At 44.8% G+C, this 25,459-nt stretch overlaps 1 protein-coding gene across 1 annotated transcript in view; it reads right to left on the bottom strand.

The window, feature by feature from the left end:
• Positions 1-1,695: 1,695 nt before the first annotated feature.
• PANX1 (pannexin 1) overlaps positions 1,696-25,459 on the bottom strand; it is a gene marked incomplete at both ends in the record, with an annotated part of 28,671 nt that continues 4,907 nt past the window's right edge. Inside the window, 4 exons of the mRNA XM_080612282.1 lie at positions 1,696-1,781; positions 3,761-4,431; positions 5,460-5,683; positions 15,981-16,120. Coding sequence (XP_080468408.1) covers positions 1,696-1,781; positions 3,761-4,431; positions 5,460-5,683; positions 15,981-16,120 — 1,121 coding nt within the window. The remainder of the gene's footprint in view (positions 1,782-3,760; positions 4,432-5,459; positions 5,684-15,980; positions 16,121-25,459) is intronic.

Here is a 25,459-nt window from a genome sequence, read left to right on the forward strand (position 1 = left end):
GACTGCAGCTCTGCTACTGTCCTATGCAGAGGTAGTGTAATACTATGGCTTTTAAGGCTCTCTTTTAAGTAAGGCTTGTCTTAGCTGAAAGCCATGTAATAACTGAAGAGTTCTTGTAATACTCACTGAAGCTATGGTATGACAGCACTTTGGGATCTGCCAAATCCAAGTAGGTACACTACCTCTTTGAAATCTGCTGCAGCACATAAACACTTCTGTGCAGAGACGGTAGCACAAATTACTTCTTTTCCCCCCTCATCCTCAGCTATATGGAGGATGTTGACAGTTGAGAACACAACAGTGGGTGACACAGATGAACCAGAAAATGGAACTCCTACCTAGCTATAAAAGAGGTGCTACTGTGTCTAAAAAGACAAGTCTGAAGAGGTGGCAGGCAAAACATTACATGGACAATACAGAACCCCCATCCCCACTTTTGTATCCAAACTTCAAGACAAAGCTCATTTTAATGTTCATTGAAGGTAGAGATCCAGGGCAGGGGGAAGACATTCAAACTGAATGCTGCTCTCCCAAAACTGTCCAACAGCAAACCAGGGCAGTTTTCCAGTGCTTCCCTTCCTATCGCTTCTTCCAATCCACTTCAGCATCTTAATTAAAATCAAGTCACAGGATGTGTGGGGAGAACAACCTTTTGTCATATTTACATCTACCTCATTTTGGCTCTGCTGAGGCACTCGGGTGCTACTGTAATAAAAATTACTGTCTTCTCAAGTGGGGTTTGGAAAACAGCACAACCAATATTGCATTTGATACTAAAAACACACGGAAACAAATTCCACAGGTACAAACGCTACAAAACTTCTACAAACCATCACAAAATGGAACCAACTTCACTGATCTTCAGTCTGAACTCCAAGGTGGATTTTTTTTAGCCACTAAGACCAAAATAATGGAGAAATAGAAATTAAACATTTAGCTTAAGTATCATTACATTTTGTGAAAATTAAAGCGTTAAGACGTCAGCCATTTATGAATCCATAAAAAATTCAAAATCACCAACATTTACAGTGCCCCCTTATACTAAGCCTCGCTGTAGTTTCTTTCCTATCAGAGCCAAGTAATTAGTCCCACGCATCACTTGAGCTAACCAAGACATCCGACTGAACTGAGCTATGTCTGTTTTTCCTGTGAGGACAGAGCCAGTACCAGAGGCCAGCCACCACCTGGTACAGGTTAACCATAGTCATTAAAAACCAACAAAGAAACCCCTTTTCCAGGGCAGGGAGCCCCAAGATGCTTCACTTACACCCCAGAACTGAGATGGCCGCTCCCAGCAGAGCAACACTTCAGAATGCACAATGGCCATCTCACGTTGTTACCTACAGGGTTATGTTTCCCCGTTCTCTTACAGTATAGTACTAGGTCTTTGCTGCTGCCAGCTTTGATTGCATTCAATGCACGTGACTTGTTTCTCATGATAGACATTTCTTGTTCTTGTTGTGTGTTTCGTGGTTGGTTTCTTTCAATAAACAGTGAAAATCCACACCATGCTTTTTCAGGTGCATGATTGCTGATTATTACACAAGCAGTCTGTAAACCAGTTTGGCCTCTGTGGAATTGTGAGGCCATGGAGACGGCTGCATCCAAAGAGCAGCACCTTGTGTCCAGCACAGCGGAGGTGGAGCAGAAGCCCTCCTGCAGCACGATGCTCCTGCCTGCTACGGCGGGGAAGTGTCAGCATGAAGAGTCTAAAAGTCTTTGGCGAAGCTTTTTACCTTCTCTGGGACTGGTGTTTGCACTTGCATCATGATCTGCCAAAACTAGAGAGAAAGTGAACCTTTAGAAGGGAAAGGGCCATCAAACCACTCAACATATCCTCATTTACAAAGGAACTACCAGCAGGACAGTGCTGTGAGCACTGGTTTGTTAACACAGTTACTAATTAAACCATGCTGATGCCAATAATGACAGAAGAAAAGACAATGAGCCACAGGCAAATGTATGCTGATAGGTGATGAAGTCTGCAGCTGTACGCAGGCAGGAAGAGAGAGCTGCACCAGCCGGAGCTGGTCATGAAATAGCAGCTTCTTTCTGCAATGCATTTTAGAAGAGCTTCAAATATGAGTTTGCCCTGCTCGGAAGGAAAACAAGTTTCTGAATTGTTTTTGTGAGATGAAAACAGTCTCAGAAGTTCTGCTTTCAGGTAGAAATGAGTCAGATTTTCTATGAGCTTTTTCAGCTCCTTGAGCAGAGATGTCCACTTTAAGCTCTTAAAACCTCCTACCAAAACCCACCCATCTGTCATTTCAAAAAGGGTCATATTCAGAATGAAAACCACTTTCTGTCAGTTCCTCCAAATTGCTGTACTAAAGCTTGTTGCCAGAAGTGTTTCTTCTGGCTTGAAAATAATCCTGCTTGCTTGTCCTGAATTCCCTGGTTTTATAAATTGCCTTCTCCTCCAAACACCTACCAGAGCTGCTTGTATGCAGCTACAAAGTATGGAGGAAGAGTAGCCCTCTGGGTGCTGCTGCTGCTTCCTTTTATAAAGCACAAGGCATAGCTTTTGAAGAGAAAGTAGATTTAATTGTTTCTTGTCTTGGAAGCAGTTCCTTAACTTGCCCTCGGCACTCTGCTCACCTACTCAGGTCAGCTGCTGGATGTTTTAAAGCATCTTTTGGTGGCATGGTTTAGTGTGAGGTGTCCCTGCCCATGGCAGGGCGGTTGGAACTGAATGATCTTAAGGTCCTTTCCAACCCTAACTGTTCTATGATTCTTTGACCTTCAGCGAGTGACAGACGTGAAGAGGCAGCCCACAGAGTCAAAGCTAGTTCGTTCAGGGGATGTAGCACTGGTATTCTGCTGCCTCTGTGGGGACAGCCACAACAGCGCCCATACTCACATCAAATGGGAAGAAGGCTCTACCATTCCCTTATGCCTCTCCCTGGATATCTGGCTTCTCTAATTCTGCACTTGGGGGAACTGGAATCACATTTAAGGTGTGCCACATTTTTAGCAGGGAATATAAGACTACATCTCATATAGAGATTGCTCAGAGCCGATCACGTCTGGGAACTGGTAAGAATATTCAGAGAACACCAACCCAGACTGACTCAGACCATTGTGGCAAAAGCAATTCACAGTCAGTTTTTGTAAGAAGGAACAGGAGTATGTTCACTGGCCACAGTCACACTTCCTTTCCTTTGCCACTTTCTGTTCCTCCCTCAGCGGCGTTTCTGTGCATCAGCCTTATTTTACATCCAGCTGAGATTTCTGCCAAAGCTTGAATGAAAAGCAGAAGCAGCAGTTACTACTCTTTTGAGCTAATCTCTGAAAAACAAATGTCCTGAAACTACGAGTTTTACCACTGGAGCTTCTTCAAGTGCAACCTACTGTGACCAATGTAGAGTTCTTCTACCATGCAGGTGATCTCAAGGAGTTCAAGTTCAGACAGCGAAGCCTTTACTGCTAGAGCAGAGATCGCAGCAAGGACCACCTACTTAACAGACACTTCAGCATCTAGCCTGTGCCACTGCCCTGCAACACCCCAATCTTCTGGCACACACATGAAGTTGTAGCAGTTATACTGCAGACAACACAGCAAGGTCTAAGCGGGTCCATTTTCTCACAGAATATATTAAAGTGGTTTAGGCAGGAATACCCATCTAGATGAAACCTGCTTTGTTTTGCATGATTGAATATTTGCTTTACTGGATTCCTTATCCAGCAGGCTTGGATGTGGTGCTTTTGTGGTGTTTCTTTCCTTGGTTTTTCTTTTTGAAGGAACAGCAGGGCACCTTACCTTGTAGTTCTGTTGCATTTTTTTCCAGCTCTCCTGTAGCTGTTTCCTCAGGCTTCTCCAACACGGCTGTTCCTGGCTTCCCATCCAGGGTATCTGTCTTAATAGTGCCAAGGTTTACCAAAAGTTGCATGACATCAAACTTCTCCGAAACTGCAATGTTCTCCAGCACTTTGAGGCATTTAAATGATTTAAGTTCGCTCACGTTCTCCTCGAGAAAGAGGAGGTAAAGGCTTAAGTCATCGAAACACTTTGACTTCAGCTTCAGAACATCGAAAGTTGGCAGGATTTCATACACTTTGAGAATGCCCGAATTCCACCTCCACGGAACAAACATTGCATACACTACCAGTGGCATCACTAGAAGGTAGATTATCAGGTTAATATAGCTGAGTACCTTGAAGATACCGACAGCAATAAGCTTGCACTGAACCACTTCTGGAACAGTTGTGTCATTCTTTAAGATCCCAGTTTTGATAGTGCAGAGGAACTCATCACTCAAAGAGGACAGGCTAATGTAATAGCCCAGGTAGAGGCATGAAACGAAGATAATTACTAGCGTGAGTAAACGGCAGATAATGTATTTAATTATTAAGCATTTGGAATTCTTCTTTGTTTTCAGGTACTGCTCCACAATTGGGTATTTAAAGTGGCTTTCGGATATTTCCCACAAACTGAAAGACAGAGGAAGAAAAAAAAACCCTCAAATCACACAGATCAGATGCTGCAGCATTCACCTACCTCAAATTTCCAAGAAACCTGGTACTCTGAAACAGATACATGATTGGAATACTTCTTACGGGGGTACATTAAGGGTAATTTTACTGAAGTCAATAGAAAAATAACAGAAGAGCAGATAAATGACACTGAATACAGAAAAGTAGCACTCTAATACAGAAAAACAACACTCAAAGAAAGGACAATTAAGAGACAAAGGAGCTCAAACACTGGAAAATGGGAAAAAAATACTGCCTTGAAGCAAAAAAATGTTTTTGTTCTTTTCCAATACAAAAGAGGTATAAAAGCAAAGCCATGAGGCAAAGCAGAATTCCCAAGCACTTGCTTGATAATAGCATGATGGAAGGCTTATTAATTGTCACAACATAACTCCACATTTTAAAGAACAGACCTAAGTCCCCATTGCACTGGTTGTGCCTCCGCTTTGTATTGCTTTGCACATGCAAAGAGAAACGGGTACCCTGACCTAGGACGAAGCAGCAACTGAATCTGGTTAGAACTGTGCACGAGTCTGATAAGAGAGGGGGGTTTTGCTTTGGTTGGGTTTGGTTTGGGGGCTTTATATTTTGAAGCCTTGCAGACCTAGATCAGAAAGGACAGGAGATGACAATAACAGGCTTTGCTCACAGCATGCCAGCAACTGTCAGGATCACTGACAACTGAGGACTGCAGCCATCCCCATTTTCTTCTGCTGTGATGGGTAAAACTAATTAACACCTACTACAGCTGAAGAAACCAGGACATGATCTGAAGAGCTCATCAAATACTGTCTTTGAAAACAGAAAGTTGCAAGTTCCAGCTCAAACCAAACAGTGATTTCAGATGTCTTCTTTTTGTAACCAAGATTAAAAGGGTGTCAGGTCACCATTCAAGCCTTTGCAATAAATTTCTAAGTGAGTGCAAGTGTCACATCTGTTAAAAGCTTAAAGAAAAGAGGAAAGAAAGCCAAGCCCCAGCACCTTACCTCTGTGTTAAGTTCTCATTAACAGCTGGAACCAAGTCAGCAGGGTCCCTGGGGTCTCCGCTGAGGATGCTATTAGCAGCTTTGATTGCCCTGTTATAGGCTTTGTCAAGTTCTTCCATAATGAATTTCAGGTCTGAAGAAAGGTGAGGTGCTGCGGTGAAGCGCCAGAACAAACATGGGAGATACAGCAGGATAGCGACGAGCAGAAGGATGTATGGGAAGAACTGAAGGGAGGAAAAAACATCAGATTAGGCTCAATCTGGATGTAAAAGAAGTCATTCAGTCACCATCATTCCCTGTAAGTCTATTAAATTCCCTACAATTTTATTTAAATGCTTTTATTAAAACCCACTTTTGTGGTTATTTGGGATATACAGGGAAGCAAAATCTCTTTTCAGAGAGCTCCGGTAACCTTGCTGCTGCTTAGAGCTTTGCTGAAAACTGAAAATGGCAGAATAAAGTTACCATGGTCCTGATAACATTTTCATTGTATATTGAGAACTGCACTGCTGGAGCCTGCAATTGAGAGGCAGCATTAACCTAAGGAACAACAAGCAGCAAAGGCAGCTGTCAGAGAGGCTGATGGAAAGAAGAGGACAGCATCACACAACTCTGCCCTCCAGGCACATCACCACTGTTCATAGCAATTAAAATGCTCCAGACATCAGCAGCATCTCTCCTGCTCTCCATTAGCTGCCAGCAGGTTAATGAACAGGCCCTTTACAGTGCTGCATCTGCCTGCAAACACAGATGTTTGTTTGTTCAGAGCGCATGACAGACAGTGACTGTAAAGGATGCAAATGCTGTTGCATTATTTAAGTGTATTTAAATATTTCTAGGTAACTCCGAAGTGGAACCAACACACAACATCAGAATGGTCTGCTGCTAATGCAGCACTGAGTCCCCATTGCTTCGGAAAGGGGTTGAAACAGGTATAAAAGACAACAACTTGACGTCTTTCCATCTTTCTTCTAGTCACCAACAAGTAGGAGCTTTTCACCATGAGATTTAATCTCTAATTCCCTCCAGCTGCTGGACAGATGGTGTTTTATTTTCTATCTGCTGTGATGTTATATTCAAGCAGTACATTCATACATAACATTACCCTTACAGAGACATGATGTAAGATTTAGTTAGACAAGCAGTTACTTAACAAACTATACTGCAAACTTGGCTAATCTCTGATTTATGCCATTCCACTCTTGATAAGCAGATTTAACTCAAACCCAGCATCAGTTCCTGAGGAATTTTAAATCAGTTATGGTGAATAAATTTGAGACAGATTTAAGGCATCTTAAGTGCTACAGCCATGCACACATGCACATACATTGGAAAAGCCAGTGGAGAATTCTAGAGGAAACTTGGACTGAAGTGGAGCAGCTCCACTTACATATGTAAATATTTAACAAGACGAGAATCTGGACCTCAGATTAATAGGTACCTTGTGTTTGCATTGATCAAGAGAGATTAAAGTTCTGTATGAGTAAAATAATTTGATGTTATTGAACATTTTATCAAGGAAAGCTACTTTTAATATCGCCTACCATTAAAGCAAAATCCTATGTTACTATTAATATTAGGAATGCATAAGACGTATCAGCACCTAAATAAAACCTGACTTGTTAAAGGTACTGCATCAGCAACTGTATTTATAATATGAACCATCATTCTGGATATGCATGTTCTCTCCATAGGAGTCAGACTGGAAATTTGTGACACACAGTAAGACAAAGCCCTGAAAAGCTCAAAATAGCCACAGAAAACGGAGGATGCTGTATTTAAAGGTCAGCTTTCCCTTGCAACCCCTATCAATTTGTACTTTAACTGTTTCTGCTCAGTAGCAACATAACTGAACTTGGAAAAAAAATCGCTGCTTCAGTCTCTAGGTAAGCCCCCGAGAAAGAACACTTCAAGAAAGGCTCACTTCTAAAACTGAAACAGAAGCCCTGCAGGGATGGGGTAACCCAGTAACAAAGGTTGTGCCAAGCAGTGTTCACTGTAATTATACCGTACGTCCCACTAGAGGTAGCTATTTCTCACCAGCAAGGAGCAAGCATGAATCCTTTACTGCTATATCGTAGGCTGTGGTCTGTCCCCTCTCACCTCACATGCCAGAGGGACTCATGGGATTCTTGCTGACATCTGGAATTGCAGGGCACTGCTGATCCACCCAGCACTCCCACTGAACCCATACTGTCATCTGCACCACTAAACCATGCTCGCTAATGGATTATCTGTGGTCACCACCAGGAATTTCTTCCCTCCGGAGCTCTGCTCTCACTAACGCCTCTCTTCCCTCTTTGCACACAGCAGATAACCTCAGACCGCTCGCTTTTTCCCAGGTCTATCCTTCCCAAATGAGATGTAAAGCTCTGGCATGTCCAATTTGTTTTTGTAGGCATCTTGTCAACTCAAACCCAACTAACAGCTCAAGATTCTGCCTTTCATATGGAAGGGCATATGGTGGATAATGCCACTAGGTCTCACAGGTCTATGCCCTGGAAGTCTTGGTCTACCCAAAGCTTTATGGTTTCATGTCCAAGCTCTTTCAGTCCTCTAAATTCAGTATTACGTATAAGTAGAAATAGAAATAATCCATCTACAAACACAGCTTAAACTTATCTAAGCTCCTCTAAGCTGCTGGAACACCTCTTCCATACCCTTAACAAATGCCAGCCTGTATAAGATTGCTGCAAAGCCTGTTTGTCTTTACTTACGTTTGTGTCACACACCTTTTAGCACCTGGTGCCAGCTGGAGAAAGAATAAATAAAGAAACATCTGATTTAGTAAGGAGCAACTAAAGCTTCTTACGTTGCTTTATACCACTTGGATTTACTACTCCCTCTATCGGAATTTTACAGGCATCAAGGGATTTATGAATTCCCTTTCTGACTCCCAAAACCAGAAAAGCAACCAGCAGTATCCAATTAATCCTTATGACCTCTTTACCCTGAGGCCTACAAGATGTGCAGCAAGAGACTAGACAGTTGACACACTTAAGTCACAGACCAAAACCTCCATTGTCCCAGTCCCTACCTCTTCCTTTATACCTAGAAAAAGACTCTGTGGGCGCATACTGCACTTGTGTAGTCATTGGCATCAGTCCTGTTGCTCCGGCCCAGACCTCCTCCAATGCCCCCCAATGTCTGCCTTGTTACAGACTGTTGTGTGTAATGCCTTCTTCCCTTTCTCTTCCTCCTCTCACCAGCTCCTTCACCACTGCCTCTTCTCCTAGTAGCATCACACCACTGTGACAAAGGCAGATTTGCCACATGTTTACTGGGCTCTCATCACTCCCACAGCTGTAGCTTATGGCAGCATGAGAAAACACTATGCAGCTCTTTTCTGAATGGTCTCAAAACCAGAGCAGCAGTGTGACTATTAGACCAGCTCATTTTGTTTGGAAACAAAAGCCCGTGTTTGTTAGCCCTTCCACAGCACTTGCTGCATGACTACATCCTTATCGGATTCTGGCTGGTTTAAAAATGAAAGATATGTGTGTTCTGTTTGTTAACAGCAGGCTTAGATCACCAGCAAATTGCTTTGAACCATCAAAATTTAAGGCCTTGGACCGACAGGCAGAAGTGAAAATGCAGAGTCATCTGGCACGAGTCCTAGGCTTCAGACCAACAGATCAGGATTATCCAACTCATCTGACTACATTTTACAGTCACGCATAATGACTTCAACTTTTAAGAGGAGGACTCTCTGATACTCATACACAGATGAGCATGTGCCATATGTCTTTTATGGTTTATGCATTTAGATGAAGGCACCAAATACACAAGGAGGATATGCTACTTCAGTTTTGGATAGTCTGTAGTATTTAAGTTGAATGTGAAGTGTCACTGACCTCGAGAACGCCATAGAAAGATATTTGCCTAAAAGTAAAACTCAGTTTTTCCTTTACTATCCAGTTACCAAGTTCCTTTTCAATGGCAAGCTCACAATGTTGGATGTAAGACAGTATGAGATTGTGCAACTGAGGAACGATCCTCTGAAAGAGATTAGAACAAGTACGTTAGAATACATACAATATCCTATGGCTCAAAATGCTCCTTTCTGAACTTCATTAGTGAAAGTGCATTGAGGGCTACAACGCTGTGCTCCAACCTGTCCTGAGTCTTCCTTTCCTCCCAGCTGCAAGGAGAAAGGGGCAAAAGCCCACTGAATTTGGCACTCGAACACAGAGTAGCAGAGCTTCAGCTAGGCTAATCCAAGTTTCTGGAAGGTACTAGGCATAGGCACTGTGTGATTAATATTCAGCATGAGACAGACAAAACGAGTAGCACATGCACCAGGGACTCAAAATAGGGTCCCCTGTATGTTTTCTGCTAAGAACTGCTGAGCTCCTTAAAGCTAAAGGTGCTGGGAACAGGTTCCTCTGATCTCCTTGTCCCTTAGTCTGATGGCACACTGGGTGGGACAGCAAGCTCCCGAGGAAGCAGAGCAATAGGAAGCCAAGAGATCAACTGCCCCTCATTTTATACTGCTGCAGGTCATTTCACTTGACAAACCTTTGGGCTCTGCATGCATTACTGGCTATACCCTCGCTCCTCCTGAAAGCCAAGAGTATCTCATACCTCAGCAAGATACATCTGATAACACCAGAAACCCCCGAAACCTGTGTTAAACCAGTTTACTGGTGAGGCACTGAAATTCAAGCCTTATCTGAGCAGAAATCTGTGCAGAGAAGGATTCCTGCCTCCAGCCTAAAGATATTTGTGCTCAGTGTCACTGCTTTTCAACAAGAAACCAAAACAGGAGAATTAGTGCCTCTCTATCTCACAGCTGTACTCTGAGAGGAACATATCCCACAGAGCAGTCAAAGACAAAAAGAGGACCAGATCTGATGCTGGCTGTTGGGCAGCCTGTGCCACAACACTCCATCAAGCCCTGCAATAGAGAAAGCATGATCTTTCTGGACAGTGAGAGCTCAGGAAACAGGATCTCCAGTAGTGTTATGATGCAGAGCCCTGATCCCCCATCTCAGCACAGCACATTGTTTCCAGTCATGTTTTCTGCACTTGCAAAAGCAGCCATAAAGGTTATCATCAAAGCAAATACTTTATGCACATCGAAACACACTTCATAGATGTGTGCTGTTTCCTCACATCACTGACCATAAACAGGTTGAGCAAATTTAAGTCAATAAATACTATGAATGGAGAAGAAAAATCACCTGCAGCCTGAACCCTAGAAACATCTTACCTATTTAACACATGGAACTCTTCTAAAGTCATGACCATTTATTCATCATTCATCAGTCATGACCATGGGCAGGGGGGCTGGAACTAGATGATCTTAAGGTTCTTTCCAACCCTAACTATTCTGTGATTCTGTGATTTATGCATCAGCTCCTCTCACGAAGATCATCTAGACAAACTCAATGTATATTTTCCCAAACAACTCTGTCTTCCCAGAATTATCTACATTCAGATAAATATTCAGAAAGACACGAACCATCTTCACTACATTGCAGTACACGCTCACAGCCTTTCACAGATAAAGGCACATACAATGCTAACATTACAAATATTACAAGTGAATTTCTAATACTCTCATGACATGTTTTTTTTCAGCTTTGATTGGGAAGCCAGGGAAATAAGCTTTGAAGACCTCAGTCCATTTAATTTGTTAGAAATCAGCTAACTGTTCAATCAGAACGTATGCATGCGTATAGAAGAAGGGTTTGAGTAATCTGTTTGCATAAGCACGTAAGACAGTGGAATCATGAAGCTGTCTTTTACAGATGCACTAGCATCACACTTTCCTGAAGGTGAAAGGAAAAGTAAGAATAAACCACAAAACAGTCTATATGTAACAACCCCAGCTTCAACTGCACTAAGATAACAGTAAATACACAGCAAATAAGTTCAGAGGGCATTTAAAAAACTTATTTATAAGCTCAAATATGCTTTCATCACCCAAAGAACATATAGCTACTAAGAGCGGTGTGACACAAAAGGCGTTTTCAAGGACCTAATCTACAGAAAGCTTGCCAAGGTCTGGATAAAGGTGGCTGACAGATGAGAACCACTTTAGTGGCATCTAGAAAATAATAGTTTTCTAACCTTCAGTCCTTATTTCCCCATGGCAAATACTGTTAAAGTGCCTGCAAGCATTCTGATTTCTAACATACCTAATAGTGGTGAAACAGTAACTTAAAGTCCAACAGCACAAAGCTGTTAAGCTGCATAGGTCTGAATTACAGCCTTGAGAAAATGCCCTGGCATGCAGTACTCCACAAAGAAGGAAGCACTGAACTGTTTTCACTCGCTTCAGATGAAAATATTTCTCATTAAAATACAAGATCTTGGTGAGGTGTCTGCTCCTTCACTTTCACATTTCTATTTGCCACCGGAAAGAGCCTAAGCAAAGGCACCAGCCCCCAAACAGGCTAATGTCAGCAATGACATGTTTCCAGAAGCAAAGGAATTAAGCTCCCTCTGGATATGACCTCATTCCTATTTGAGTCAATGGGAGATGTTTCACTGGTGTTCAGGGCAGAAACACGAGCTATAAATGACTCATCATTCTGGTTGAGATACAGTCAGAATCTCAAGTGGATCTCAAACAGATCTCAAACCATACATGACCATTTTACCCCACCTGTTACTTACTTTCTGTTTTGATGCAGCTTAAAAGCTGTATTTCTCCAGTTTCAATTAGTAAGACTAATGCGACTGAAGTAGCTCTAATGCTACACTCTAAGAATGGTTTACAAATGCATCTGCATTCAGGTTTCCTTGATCTGCCAGCCCCTAATCCCTCCAGGATGGGCTTTCGAAGTGAAACATGAGGAATCCTCAGCAAACTAAGTTGTTTAAATCACAAACAGTGAGTAACAAGAACCAGATAACAACTGTGATTATAGCCATACCATCAACATAATGGAGAACCCCACAGGCAAGGCAGGAGTGGGTGTATTTACAGACAAGCAATTCAAAGACAGCCCACATGCTAAATCTTACTTCTGTTACAAACAGTGAGTATTGTCAACAAGGTAAGTTTCACGTCATGCATACAAAGGCTTCAGACCCACTCTTTGTATGCAATGCTTTGAGCAGGTCCTGCAGCGCTTGCCCGGGCACTTTTACAAAGATCTGAGCCCGACAATTGGTCTCTCCTGGCTGGGCCATGTGCGAAGACCTCTTCTTTCACTCAGTGCCCAACTACCCCTCAGCTTGCTTGGTTGCTATCGTGTCTGGTGGCTATCAAGAGCCAGTAGGTGATGCTCACTGTTCTTCTGCTTGTGTTTGCATAAACTTCTCTGTGCACTATGTATGGATTAAAAAGGTAGCACAGTGCAGTCTTCTCCTCCATTAGACTGCAAGGAGTGGGACTGCCCTCTAACGATGGACAAAAGCTTGTTTCACTCCACTTAATGATCGATCTAAGTTTTATCAAAGCAAGCTGTCAGGTGGAGCATTCATCTTTGGAGACAAAAAGCAAACTATGTGCACAGAAGGAGCGAACACATGGCTCTTCCAGCCACATCACCACTGTCTGCCCCTCTTCACCACTCATTTTCAGAAATCAGTATCTCTATTCTGACACTTCAGGTACACACAAGAAACTTCTTGCGGGAATTAAGCCTTAATGTAAAACCTCAGAAGAAATGATTACATATCGGCTTCCTCACTGATGAAGAGGAGGAAGCCTTAGCATTAAACTAAGAATACAGACAAGGACACGCCATAGTCTCTTCTTTCCACTTATTTACCTGTAGATAGTCTGTTTCTACCAGGAAACAGACTTGTTTGTTTCAGCAATTGTGTACTCGGAAATTGAGTACCCAACTCATTTTGCTTTCTGCTAAGGATTGTCCAGTGTGAAGTTATTCCAGGATCACTGGACATCTCAGAACTCCTGTCCTCCTAGGAGAGAGGCCCTGGGCACCCTCTAGGAGTGCACTGGAGTCAGGTAAGCCAGAAGGTGGTAGCATGCTCCTCCTCTCCACTCTAAAACAAGCTTCCAAACTGATAAATTCAAGTGCTGGGAGAGATCTCCCAGAGCAGAAGGTACAGCGGGTAAAGGTGCCCAAGCTTCAGGGATTGTCCAGAACTGAAGTATTCATTTTACTGATGAAGAATACAGTGCAAACTTGTACTCTGAAATACGAAAGAAATGGGAAGGTTTCAAGTTTTCTGTAATGCAGCCTGGTTTTGATAATCCTTCAAAGCAACCACACGCCTAGAACAAAAGCAGGGCAAGTTGCTGCAAGCTGGCTTCTTCACCAAAGAGCTCAGGGTCCTACTTTCTCTCTATACTATACTGAGTACTGTCCTAGGACACAAACCTTTCACAGCACTTCTGACAGCACAGACAGTGTGCCAGAAGGAAATCCATTCATTTCAATCAGAAACTGGGGCCTACAACCTCATTCCCCCCCAGACTGTAATATAATGCCTCTGTGGTTTTTTTTATGGAGCCTTCCAGCATGCTGATGCAGTGAGATGGTAAATGAGTCAGAGTATTGGAAAGAACCTGAGATGCTTTGCACTGCCGCCCAGAAAGCAGAAAAAAAGCTTTAGGTGCTGTCTTAATTAAAACTGGGCCTAATTATCCCCCTGTCCCTGTATGTGCATCCCTGTCCTTGCACTGCAGAGGCAAGCCTCCTCTCACCCAAGCTTAGGAAGGTTCCCTTTTCTCATCAACATCACTGTGCTCCCACAAATGTGCTCTGCCGAAATCTGCAGAGCAACGAGCTTGTGCATCCCTTTACAGTGCAAGGTTGGGGAGACAACCCCAGTCCTGTCTTCCTGCAGGAGTTATCAGCCCCATGGCAGCCTCCCAGCAGCAGGCTGCTACCCGCCCTGCAGGCAAACAACAGCCAAACACCTTCAGATACCACAGTGGGAACCAAACATCAGTGTTAGTAGCTGTAACACTGCTCTTGCATGGAAGTTGATGAACAGTCAGTAGAAGGATATTAATTAATACTGGCCACCAAACACCATCTGCAGATCCCAGTGCCCGACTCAAAAGGGTAAGTGGCTAAGCATGGATTTAGGAGGTTAAGATGAGGCACCCAGCCTCTGACTCAGCTGCTCAGACATGCTTCTTGCAGCCAGTCTGCAGGGTATTTACAAGGAAACATCACACACCATTAAGCTATCATGGAGGAACTGTGGGAAGAAGGGCCCTGCATTAATTCCTGAGATTTGCTAGTCAGCAAATTAACATGGGTTGCATAATAAAGTATGACTGCTTAAGCTATTAGTCATGGCCAGCAAATGAGGAGACTTCAGCCACCAGCAGGTGACTAGGGCATAAAAATCAAGATAAAGAGATGGGGTAACAAGAACCCATTCATTCGACAGAAAGGGGCAGCAACGTATTGAGGTTTGCAAGTGGAATTTCCACCCATGCATTGTGACATGTCCCAGCAGCTTCGACTGGCCTCTGCAGAAGATCTGGCTGAAGTGGAGCACTGGAGGAGGCTAGATACCAACAGACTGGCTTTAATATTCATGAAACACAAGACCATTGGGTCAAGGCTGTGAGTGGAGCTAACTGGAGAAGGTAGTAGTGAATCCTTACAGTTAGTGATTTGAGTCAGGAAATGAATTGGATACAGTCGTGAATAGTCTTTCAGCAGAGCTGACTGGATAATAAAAGCTGAGGTACAGGATACAAGAGCAAAACCCAGAAATACAGGTGCTGCAGGTCCCAGGCTTCAGATCCCTCTAACTTCTGCTCTGCTCCCAGGTGCCAGAGGGAGCAGGTAATAAAAGGGCTGGGGAAGGCAGGCACATCACCTCACATCTGCAGAGCTCCAACAGCATTTCTTACTCTGGCACCAGCACTGCCCAAGCAGGGTGATGCTGCCTTTCACATTGAGTTGGCATGGTACTTACTCAGTTTGTAACTCCTGCTAAAGATCAGCTTTGAGCTCACTCAAGTATCTTGGTATCTATTGCACTTTTGACCCATAAAATAAGTCTCTTACTGTGCATTCAGTATGATGCTGCTTCACCTGGAGCAGGTAAAGCAGCCAGAGCTCATGGTTTGCAAGGGAACAGCCTGAGGAAGAGTACACTGAAGACAGGGGTTAAACCTGCTGGTACCAGTGATGAATTTCATCTCTCCCAAAATTTCTCTCTGCCATGAGTTTCTCTGAATGAACTGGCCAAGCATAACACAATAAAAATACAGTATGTTTTTACTACCCTCTTTTCCTAAATAAGCTTTTGATATAGCATTAGGGCGGTTGTTTTGTCCTTTCTCCTGGTTTTAAGGTAGTTCCTGGCTAAAGCCAGGTGAGGAACTCAGCTCCAGGGCAACAGAGCAACACTAACATTACTCTTGTGTCAAATAACTGGTGACCCTTTATTTAAAAGCAGAAAATACCTCCTCTAGTACTACCCTCTTTGGAAGTAAGGGAAAGAGAACATTCCCTCTAAAAACAGAGTCAAGTCAAAGCCAAGGACTATAGCAGAGCAGAGGAGCAAGTGAGGCAAAGGCAGGTTTCTAAGCAGGGACAACTTTTCCAGGAGAAGGAGACCTGTACGTACTTTATGCAGCCACAGAGGGATGTTTTCTGAGTTGTTCTGGGATGGTTGCTTCTGCTGCACAGCTGCCCAGCAGTAGGAGTCTACATAAGCAGCCTGCCGCCAGGAGAAGGAGCTGGGTGCAAAGCAGCTTATCTGAGCACCTGGGAAAACAAAGCAGAAGTTAGCACAACCTCAGAAGGTTAAAAAATGACAAAAAAGAAATCAGATTTAGGAAGAAAAGCTCACACTGGAGATTTCATGGTAGGCAAAGCTAGTACCTTAAGTGATGGAATGAAACACAGCAGCTGTGTAGGGAGGAGATTCAGCAAGTTCCCATGGCACCCAATGGGTTAAACACCCGTAGGGCCTCTGATGTCTCCTAAGGTTTGAGACTGCATATTAGAAGCACTTGTCTTTTAGATCTGTTTTCATAAATTTGGGGGAGAATGTGACCTCCAAGGCCTGGCTCACTTGCACTTGACTCAGGTGCACCAAAGAGGAACCAGCAGATATAAAGTGTCACCAGATAAGGCTGGTTTCCCAAGGCAACCATCGCACACCATCATGCCACTGTATTTCCCAAATGCACAACCTGCAGCTTCCACATTTATTGAAACAAGACCTCAAGCACCACTCTCAGAGCCTGGCAGTCCCTGCAGTGATGCAAGAGCAAGTCTGGCTCAGGCTGCTGCCACTTCTTCTGCCTCTGAGGCTCTGCATGAGTTTTGAGGGGTTCAGGTTATCCATGCCAAACAAGGATTCCCTTGTAACTTCTGGCAGAGCAGTAGTGGCTCCAGACACCTCCAAAGGGCACCAGACCCTTCCTCACCAGCACAGTGATATGCCGTGCCCAGGATCAGGCACACCACCACCACCATCATCGTCATCATCATCATCACCATCATCCCCACTCATTCCCAGTGCCTCTCCAGCTGCTTGGGAGCTTCAAATTAAGATCAGGGCACTAATTCGACAGCAAGAGCAGCTAGTAAGGGTGGTGAGGCACTGGAATGGGTTGCCCAGGGAGGTTGTGAATGCTCCATACCTGGCAGTGTTCAAGGCCAGGTTGGACAGAGCCTTGGGTGACATGGTTTAATGTGAGGTGTCCCTTCCCATGGCAAGGGGGGTTGGAACTGGATGATCTTAAGGTCCTTTCGAACCCAAACCATTTTATGATTCTATGATTCTACTTAGTCAGCCTCAGCCTTAAGGACAAACTCTGTGTCTTCCCACAGCATATCTCAATGAGGAAGAGTGGTTATTGGATATGGGAGTATCAGTGGCTCCTCCGATAAAGCTGGTAAAAGGATGAGGGTTCTGATTTTCTTAATGAAGCTTTGACAGTGAAAGCAAAAACACTCCACACATTTCCAGCAGGCTTTCATAAATGTTGAAACAGGATAAGCATTTCACCAACTGATTACACAAAGTGGGCTGGCTCTTCCATGAACATCCCTCTTCCAAGACCAACCTCAAACACTTCCTCCAACACACCATCAGTATTGAAAGACCAACAGGAGGGAGTATTGCTCCTTTTTTTCCCCTTAATATAGTCATCAAAGTTAGTGCTGGTGGCATTGTTGTGTGCTTTATGGGAATTTCATGTAAGATTGTCTCATTCATTGGGCTTTTTTGCTAGTTTAGCTCTTAGAGAGTAAGAAGTTAACGGGAGCTGACTGCATTCGCCTTGTAACTTGTACAGCCTCTTTACAATGTTGTATAGTCAAGGAGCATTATGAATTAAAGCCTTTCCTTATGAGTCACTATTATAATTATTTCTAAGGCTGCATTATCATAAGGACATGGTCTGATCTGTCACAAGCCTCCTTTATGGAAAACAAGTTACTGTTTATCAGAGCAGAGCTCATGTGATTTAGCCTAGTTGGCACCGGACAAGCACTTGCCCTCTCCCAAAGCTTTGGGAGTTTTTGCTTTCCAAAGGATTTCCATTAGCTGTGGAAGCTCAAGAAATAATATACTGCAGACAAAGGGGGAAAAAAAGAGAAGCAGGGGAGTTGGAACTGAATGATCTGAAGGTCCTTTCCAACCCAAACCATTCTATGAGTCTATGATAATTGGAGTGTCTGTTCTCCACTGGGGACCATTCATGCCCTGTTCTCACCACTTCAACCTCCTGCTGCTGGCTGTGCCCGGTGTGAAGCAGCAAACAAGCGGCCCTTTCAAAGGGTGAGTAATGAGTGTCCAGAAAGATGCTTTATCTTATTCATGTCTGTGTATCTGCAACAAGAAACACATTCCATGTGTTCATTCCCATTTGCGGGTGGGAAACCACTGAAAATGATGGTGTGTCTAAATTGGTGAGGAAAAAGGCAGCCAGCCTCCTTCTCCAAAGAGCTGTGTGTACAGCTGCAGACTAGAATAGCTACAGGGATGCCAGTGCTCAGCAGAGCAGTGAACCTCGCTCTTCTCATCCCCAGGGTTTCAGCAGGAACACTGGAAACCTTTGGCAACTTGGCTTGGGAGCCAAGCAGATAGAGCTCGACACCAAGCAGAAGCTGGGGACACTCTGGTTACCGCACTGGCTTTTAATTAACTTATTGCAGTCCTGGTTGTAAACACTTGTCAGAGTAAAATTACAACTTTGCATTAACAGTGGTAACATTAAGACAGAGAGTTTGTTTATTGTGCATAATGTAGGCAGAAAACAGAACATTAAATGCCTCCAAAAATGGTCACAATTTCCTATCTCTTTCCTTCCTTCCTTCTCCCCTCCAAAGGAGTAATAGCAATAAATCTATAAAGATGATTTACTTTATGTTGGGCTGTTCTGGAGGAAGAGAAAAACTGCAGTTTGTGTTAGAGAAGAAATCGGGAAAAGGGCCAAACCCCACTCACAGAACCACTGTGCACACACACATGCTCAGGGATAGTTTATGAAAGGCATTTAATAGCCCTCCGCTATCAAAGGAACAGCCTCCTGGTGACATGAAACCATTCCCTGTTCTACCCTCCCACAGGTAATAGAAGGGAGAAAAGAAAAGCAGCAGCTAGGCCCATAACAGCAACAGGGAGATAAAACACCCAGTGAAAAGGATGAGGGGTAACAAACGACTGCAATCGTTAAGCAGTTGCCACAACAGTCTTCACTCAAGTTACCATTACACTTGGCAACACACTATTTTTGTAAGCATTGGAGAGGCCGTGATGGGATTTGATTTATACTTCTGCAAGTAAATGAAGATTAAAAAATGCCACTTCTATGGTGGCCCTAAAGAGAGACCACCCAAAAGAGCTGCAGGCACTTAAGGCAGCAAGAGGTGTGCAGCCATGTGTGATGTCACCTTACAAGTGTGCTGAGATTATCAGATGGAGCTGGTCGCTGAAGGCAGGAATTACTTGCAGGCATGTAACAGAGAGCAGAGTATGAGCCTGAGTCACCGCAGCCAGCAGGCAGCAAGGCCGAGCTGTCACCCCACCCAGCCATGGCATGTCTTCATGGGTGCTCTGCCAGCAAGAACCAGCCATTTCCTCCGTGTCTGCACCAGGAGAACCCTTTCCTTCTGCAGCTGGCTCCTCTGCAGCACTGTGAAAGCCAGCATGGGTTACAGTACAGGTCCTGGCCCTGGTAACATCTTTTCAGTCCCTTTGCCTAAGTCTTGCAAGCTCATTTGGGAAGGATCTGTCATAAGGTGTCTGATGATGTACCAGTCCCAGCTGGGACTTCTCAGAGTTGAGATGCAAGCAGTGGGCCTACTCCAGCTCACAGTATCACAGTATGTTAGAGATTGGAAGGGACCTCAAAAGATCATCTAGTCCAATCCCCCTGCCGGAGCAGGAACACCTAGATAAGGTTACACAGGAATGTGTCCAGGCGGGTTTTGAATGTCTCCAGAGAAGGAGACTCCACAACCCCCCTGGGCAGCCTGTTCCAGTGTTCTGTCACCCTCACTGAGAAGAAGTTTCTTCTCAAGTTTAAGTGAAACCTCTTGTGTTCCAGTTTGTACCCATTACCCCTTGTCCTATCATTGTTTGCCATTGAGAAGAGCCTGGCTCCATCCTCATGACACTCCCCCTTTATATATTTATATACACTAATAAGGTCCCCCCGCAGTCTCCTCTTCTCCAAACTATAGAGACCCAGCTCCCTCAGCCTTTCCTCATAAGGGAGATGCTCCACTCCCTTAATCATCTTAGTTGCCCTGCGCTGGACTCTCTCCAGCAGGTCCCTGTCCTTCTTGAACTGAGGGGCCCAGAACTGGACACAATATTCCAGATGTGGTCTCACCAGGGCAGAGTAGAGGGGAAGGAGGACCTCTCTCGACCTACTGACCACCCCCCTTCTAATACACCCCAGGATGCCATTGGCCTTCTTGGCCACAAGGGCACAGTGTTGGCTCATGGTCATCCTGCCATCCACTAGGACCCCCAGGTCCCTCTCCCCTACACTACTCTCTAACAGGTCGTTCCCCAACCTATACTGGAACCTGGGGTTGTTCCTGCCCAGATGCAGGACTCTACACTTTCCCTTGTTATATTTCATCAAGTTACTCCATGCCCAACTCTCCAGCCTGTCCAGGTCTCGCTGGATGGCAGCACAGCCTTCTGGCGTGTCAGCCACTCCTCCCAGCTTAGTGTCATCAGTGAACTTGCTGACAGTACACTCAATTCCCTCATCTAAATCATTGATGAATATATTAAATAATACTGGTCCCAGTACTGACCCTTGAGGCACTCCACTAGATACAGGCCTCCAACTGGACTCCGCCCCATAGACTACAACTCTCTGGCTTCTCTCCTTCAGCCAGTTCGCAGTCCATCTCACTACCTGATCATCCAGACCACACTTCCTCAGTTTAGCTATGAGGATGCTGTGGGAGACTGTGTCAAATGCTGAAGTCAAGGTAGACCACATCCACCGCTCTGCCATCATCCATCCACAATGTTATTTCCTCATAAAAGGCTATGAGGTTGGTCAAGCATGACTTCCCCTTGGTAAAGCCATGTTGACTGCCCCTCATAACCCTCTTATCCTTGACATGCCTTAAGATGGCATCAAGGATAAGGTGTTCCATCACTTTTCCAGGGATGGAGGTGAGGCTGACCGGTCTATAGTTACCCGGGTCCTCCTTCTTGCCCTTTTTGAAGACTGGAGTGACATTTGCTTTCCTCCAGTCCTCAGGCACCTCTCCCGTTTCCCAAGACTTGGTAAAGATGATGGAGAGTGGTCTAGCAATGACTTCCGCCAGTTCCCTCAGCACCCGCGGGTGCATCTGGACCCATGGATTTATGGATGTCCAGATTGCTCAACTGGTCTCTAACCCATTCCTCATGGACTAAGGCAAACCGCTCCAGTGACCTGACTTCATCTGAGGTCTCAGGAGTACAGGGCTCTTCAGGACTGCCTCCGGCAGAGTAGACTGAGACAAAGAAGGCATTCAATAACTCTGCCATCTCTGTATCTTCTGTCACCAGGGCACCCATCCCATTCACCAGTGGGCCTACCTTGCCTCTGGTGTTAGTTTTATCAGCTATGTATTTGAAAAAGCTCTTTCTGTTGTCCTTGACCCCTCTGGCCAGATTTAATTCTAAGGAGGCCTTAGCCATCCTAGCTGCCTTCCTACATCCTCTAGCAGCAGCCTTATATTCCTCCCGAGTGGCCAGCCCCTCCTTCCATGACCTATAAACTCTCCTCTTCCACTTGAGCATACCCAGCAGTTCCTTATTTAGCCACGCAGGTCTCCTGGCCCTCTTCCTTGACTTCCTACGTGTCGGGATGCTCTGCTCTTGAGCTTGGAATAAGCAATTCTTGAATGTCAACCAACTATCTTGGGCCCCTTTACCTTCAAGCAGCCTTGCCCATGGGATTTCCCCTAGCAATTGCTTGAAAAGGCCAAAGTTTGCCCTGCTGAAGTCCAGGGTTGCAATTCTACTTGCTATTGTACTGGCCCTACCACACAAGATCCTGAATTCCACCATCTCGTGGTCGCTGCAACCAAGGCAGCCCTCAACCTTTACTGATTCGACCAGACCCTCTTTGTTAGTGAGGATGAGATCCAGCAGCGCTCCTCTCCTGGTTGGCTCATCCACCATTTGCATGAGGAAGTTATCACCCATACACTGGAGGAACCTCCTGGACTGTGGCTGGGTTGCTGAGTAGTCCTTCCAGCAAACATCAGGGAAATTAAAATCCCCCACGACGACCAGGGCCTGTGACTGTGAGGCCGCTCTCAGCTGCCTGTAGAAGGCCTCGTCAACTTCCTCACCCTGATCTGGTGGCCTGTAACAGACACCCACAAGCTCCTTTTGCCTAAATGAAGGGGGAAATTCTGCTATCGATGCTAAATGAGCAGGATACAGTCACTTCTGTGATTCCTGATGCCTGTATAGATGCTTTACAAAAAGAAACTTACCCACGAAAAGAAACTCTCAGAATCCCAAGAGAAATTTCAGATCTGAAGGAGAGTTTCTGTTCAGTGCCCGACTGCTTTGCTGGGCTGCAGAGGGCTCAGCATCTTCTACCTGCATCCCTTGCCAAACAGAGCAAACCCAGCAAGCCGGACTGGTTTCCTTCCCAGTGGCTCAACACCCCCTTCTGTTCTAAGCATCTAATTAAGAAACTCCAACTAACACAGAGTACTTCCAAGAATCAATGTTAATCATACGCTGGAATACTTTTCCTGAACCTGGATCAGGTTGTAGTTGACAGCATTAAACCTTCACTAAGTAATGATTTGATTTCTAATACACTGCAATCACTGGGAAAAGATTTGCAGAAGCTTGGATGAACAGCTAGCCACTAATTACTACCACAATTTCCCACAAGGCAAAATGAACCAGCCATGATAACCAAACACCTGATGTTATCTAGCAAGAATTACACACTTTAGCAGCCACTAAAGTAAACCCCACAAACAAGAAAATCAAGGGACACACTCACAATGCACAGACGGCCAGGCACCATCCTACACACATCCTCCATCCCAACGTCAAAACCATTTCAAAATATGAGAGAAAATGACCAACACATGCCAAAAATAAGCAGACGTATGTGTAGGGTACACACAAGTATTAAGAGCAGACCAGAAGGAATGATTTTATTAGATTTATTGATGCTTCTCATGGACCAAAGGGGCAGGTTGGGTGAAAGAGAACAGACACTATGTTTAAGAAGGAAATATGGAGAGACACAAATGGGTGCACTTGGGAAAAGAACCTGTTCCCTGAGCTTCGCTTTGGCAATGGAGCAGTAGCAGAATGTAAAGCTCAGTTGATGGAGTGTTTAAGTGGAGGGGGTCAGAGGAGCCAACAAGTATCTTTCCCTCTCCATAAGGCTGCAAGTTATCCCTCAGAGAAGTCTCAAAATCATGTAGTGGGGAAAGACCTGGGTGTTTATCAAGCATTGCCTTCAGAGCAATAGGTTTTCTGATTCCTTGCCCTCAGAGATAGGTTTTTTGATTCAGGGGAAAAAACTTGAGCATGAAATTCCCACCACTGAAATTTAAGAAAAACAAACAAAAAATTCCCTTCCTCTGAAGGAGAAACAGAACAGTGGCAATGACCATCTGGCTCCACTGCCAACATTGGTGGTACCCCAAGTCACAGGCAATACCAGAGGGCCATGATGCTTTCCAAACGAATTCAAGTAGCAAAAGCAGCTTATCATCACTTCCATTGGAAATACATCCTGGCTCTGTAGAAGTTAAACAGAAAAGAGTTTCCTCACCAACAGCTGCACACGTTCAGCCAAAGATAATTCAGACTTGACATTAAAGTAAATGTTTTTACAAGCTTGTTCTGGCATCCAGGCAGGCCTGTCCCTAATGCTGGTGACTTCTGCTCTTTACTGAGCACTCCTTATATGCCAAAGAGCAGCACATGCTGTGCTGCTGTTCTCTGCACCTCTGATGGAAGATGCTTTGGAGTTCAGTTTGTCTGGAAGCTCCAGACTGATGCTACTCACACAGTTGTTAACTCAATCCTGTCATTAATGCCCCAGGCTTCAGAGCATCCTGCTAAACTAAACACAAGGGGTGCAAATGCCAACTGTTAGCATACAGCCTGCTTCAGCAGCACTCCGAGATGTTTTGCAAGCTCTCAGCCAGCAGCTGCCACAGTAATAGTCTTTGGCCTAATTGCACCCAAATTCACTTTAGCTCCCAGTTCTCACAGGAGTCACAAGATAGGACTATTACCCAAAAGCCTCCCCAGCAACTTGTGAACGTGAAGGGAGAGGGACACCAGCAGGAAGGGCCAGCAAGGAGGTAGCAGGGGGGAGAAGGAGCCTAATGCAAGAGTTAGGACTATTTTTCTGTGTATTTTTGTGTATTTTTGTGATTTAGTCTCACAATTGGGTTGCTTTTGGGTTTTTCCTTCCTATACATTTGATTCTTGTGATTGTTTGAGAAAGCTGATTAACCTGTATAGTGACACAGGCTCAGCTGGACATGCAATAAGGGATGCTGCACATAGGCACTGCTGCGCCCATGGCACCCACCAAATCTGTTGGGATGCAGCACCCAGAGTTACCATTAACAACCCTCACCCTGTGCTTTTTGCTGGCCAAAGCACCTTAAACCCCACAGGCAGCCAACTGGGGGGATGGGACCGAAATCAAACAAATGATGGGAAAAAAGCTTCCCAGAAACTGGGTGGAAATTGAGAGGGGCAAGCAAGGATTGTCACCACTGAGAAAGCCCAAAGTGGTCAATGGGGACATTAACCTCATGGTGTGTAGAGTATAGGGCAAGACTCCGCTCTCCCACTTTTGAGTACTCTCCAACATGATAAGATGCCTCAAAGAACATCAGAGGGAAATAAAACTTTGTAGTGCAGCAGATGTTCATTTTGATTCATGCTGGTGCTGTGGGTTGGACCACAGCCAGGTACTTGCCAACCCTGCCACAGCTGACAAGCCATCAGCACTACCCAAGCCTTCATGCTGATTACACCCAGGTTTCTTCGGTGTCTTTACACAACATATGATGGTTTCTGAGTCCTGGGAAGGCTTCCAAGGGGTTTTCTTATATTTTAAACAGAGATGCTAAACCACGAGGATTATTCATACCAGCTATGTATGAGCCATGCACAGCCAACACTCAAACTGAACATGTAGTAAGAACTGGTGGTGGCCAACACAAGATTCCCTTTTCTTCCCCTGTCTAGCTCTCTCCTTGCTTCCTCATCACCCTTCCCAGCCATCCCCTCTCATGTGAAGCTGTAGGGAACGTGGCCAGCACAGGCTGCTTATGCAGAAGGTCAAACAACACTGTTTGGTGACAAGCAGCTGCTGGGCTTAAGCACATCTGAGCAATTCCCAATTGCTTTCTTACAGGAAAAGATGCAAACAGAATCATAGAATCACAGAATGGTTTGGGTTGGAAAGGACCTTAAGATCATCCAGTTCCACTCCCCCTGCCATGGGCAGGGACACCCCACACTAAACCATGTCACCCAAGGCCTCATCCAACCTGGCCTTGAACACTGCCAAGGATGGAGCATTCACAACCTCCCTGGGCAACCCATTCCAGTGCCTCACCACC

The sequence above is a fragment of the Psittacula echo genome, assembly GCF_963264785.1.
Source record: "Psittacula echo genome assembly, chromosome: 3".
Lineage (NCBI taxonomy): Eukaryota > Metazoa > Chordata > Aves > Psittaciformes > Psittacidae > Psittacula > Psittacula echo.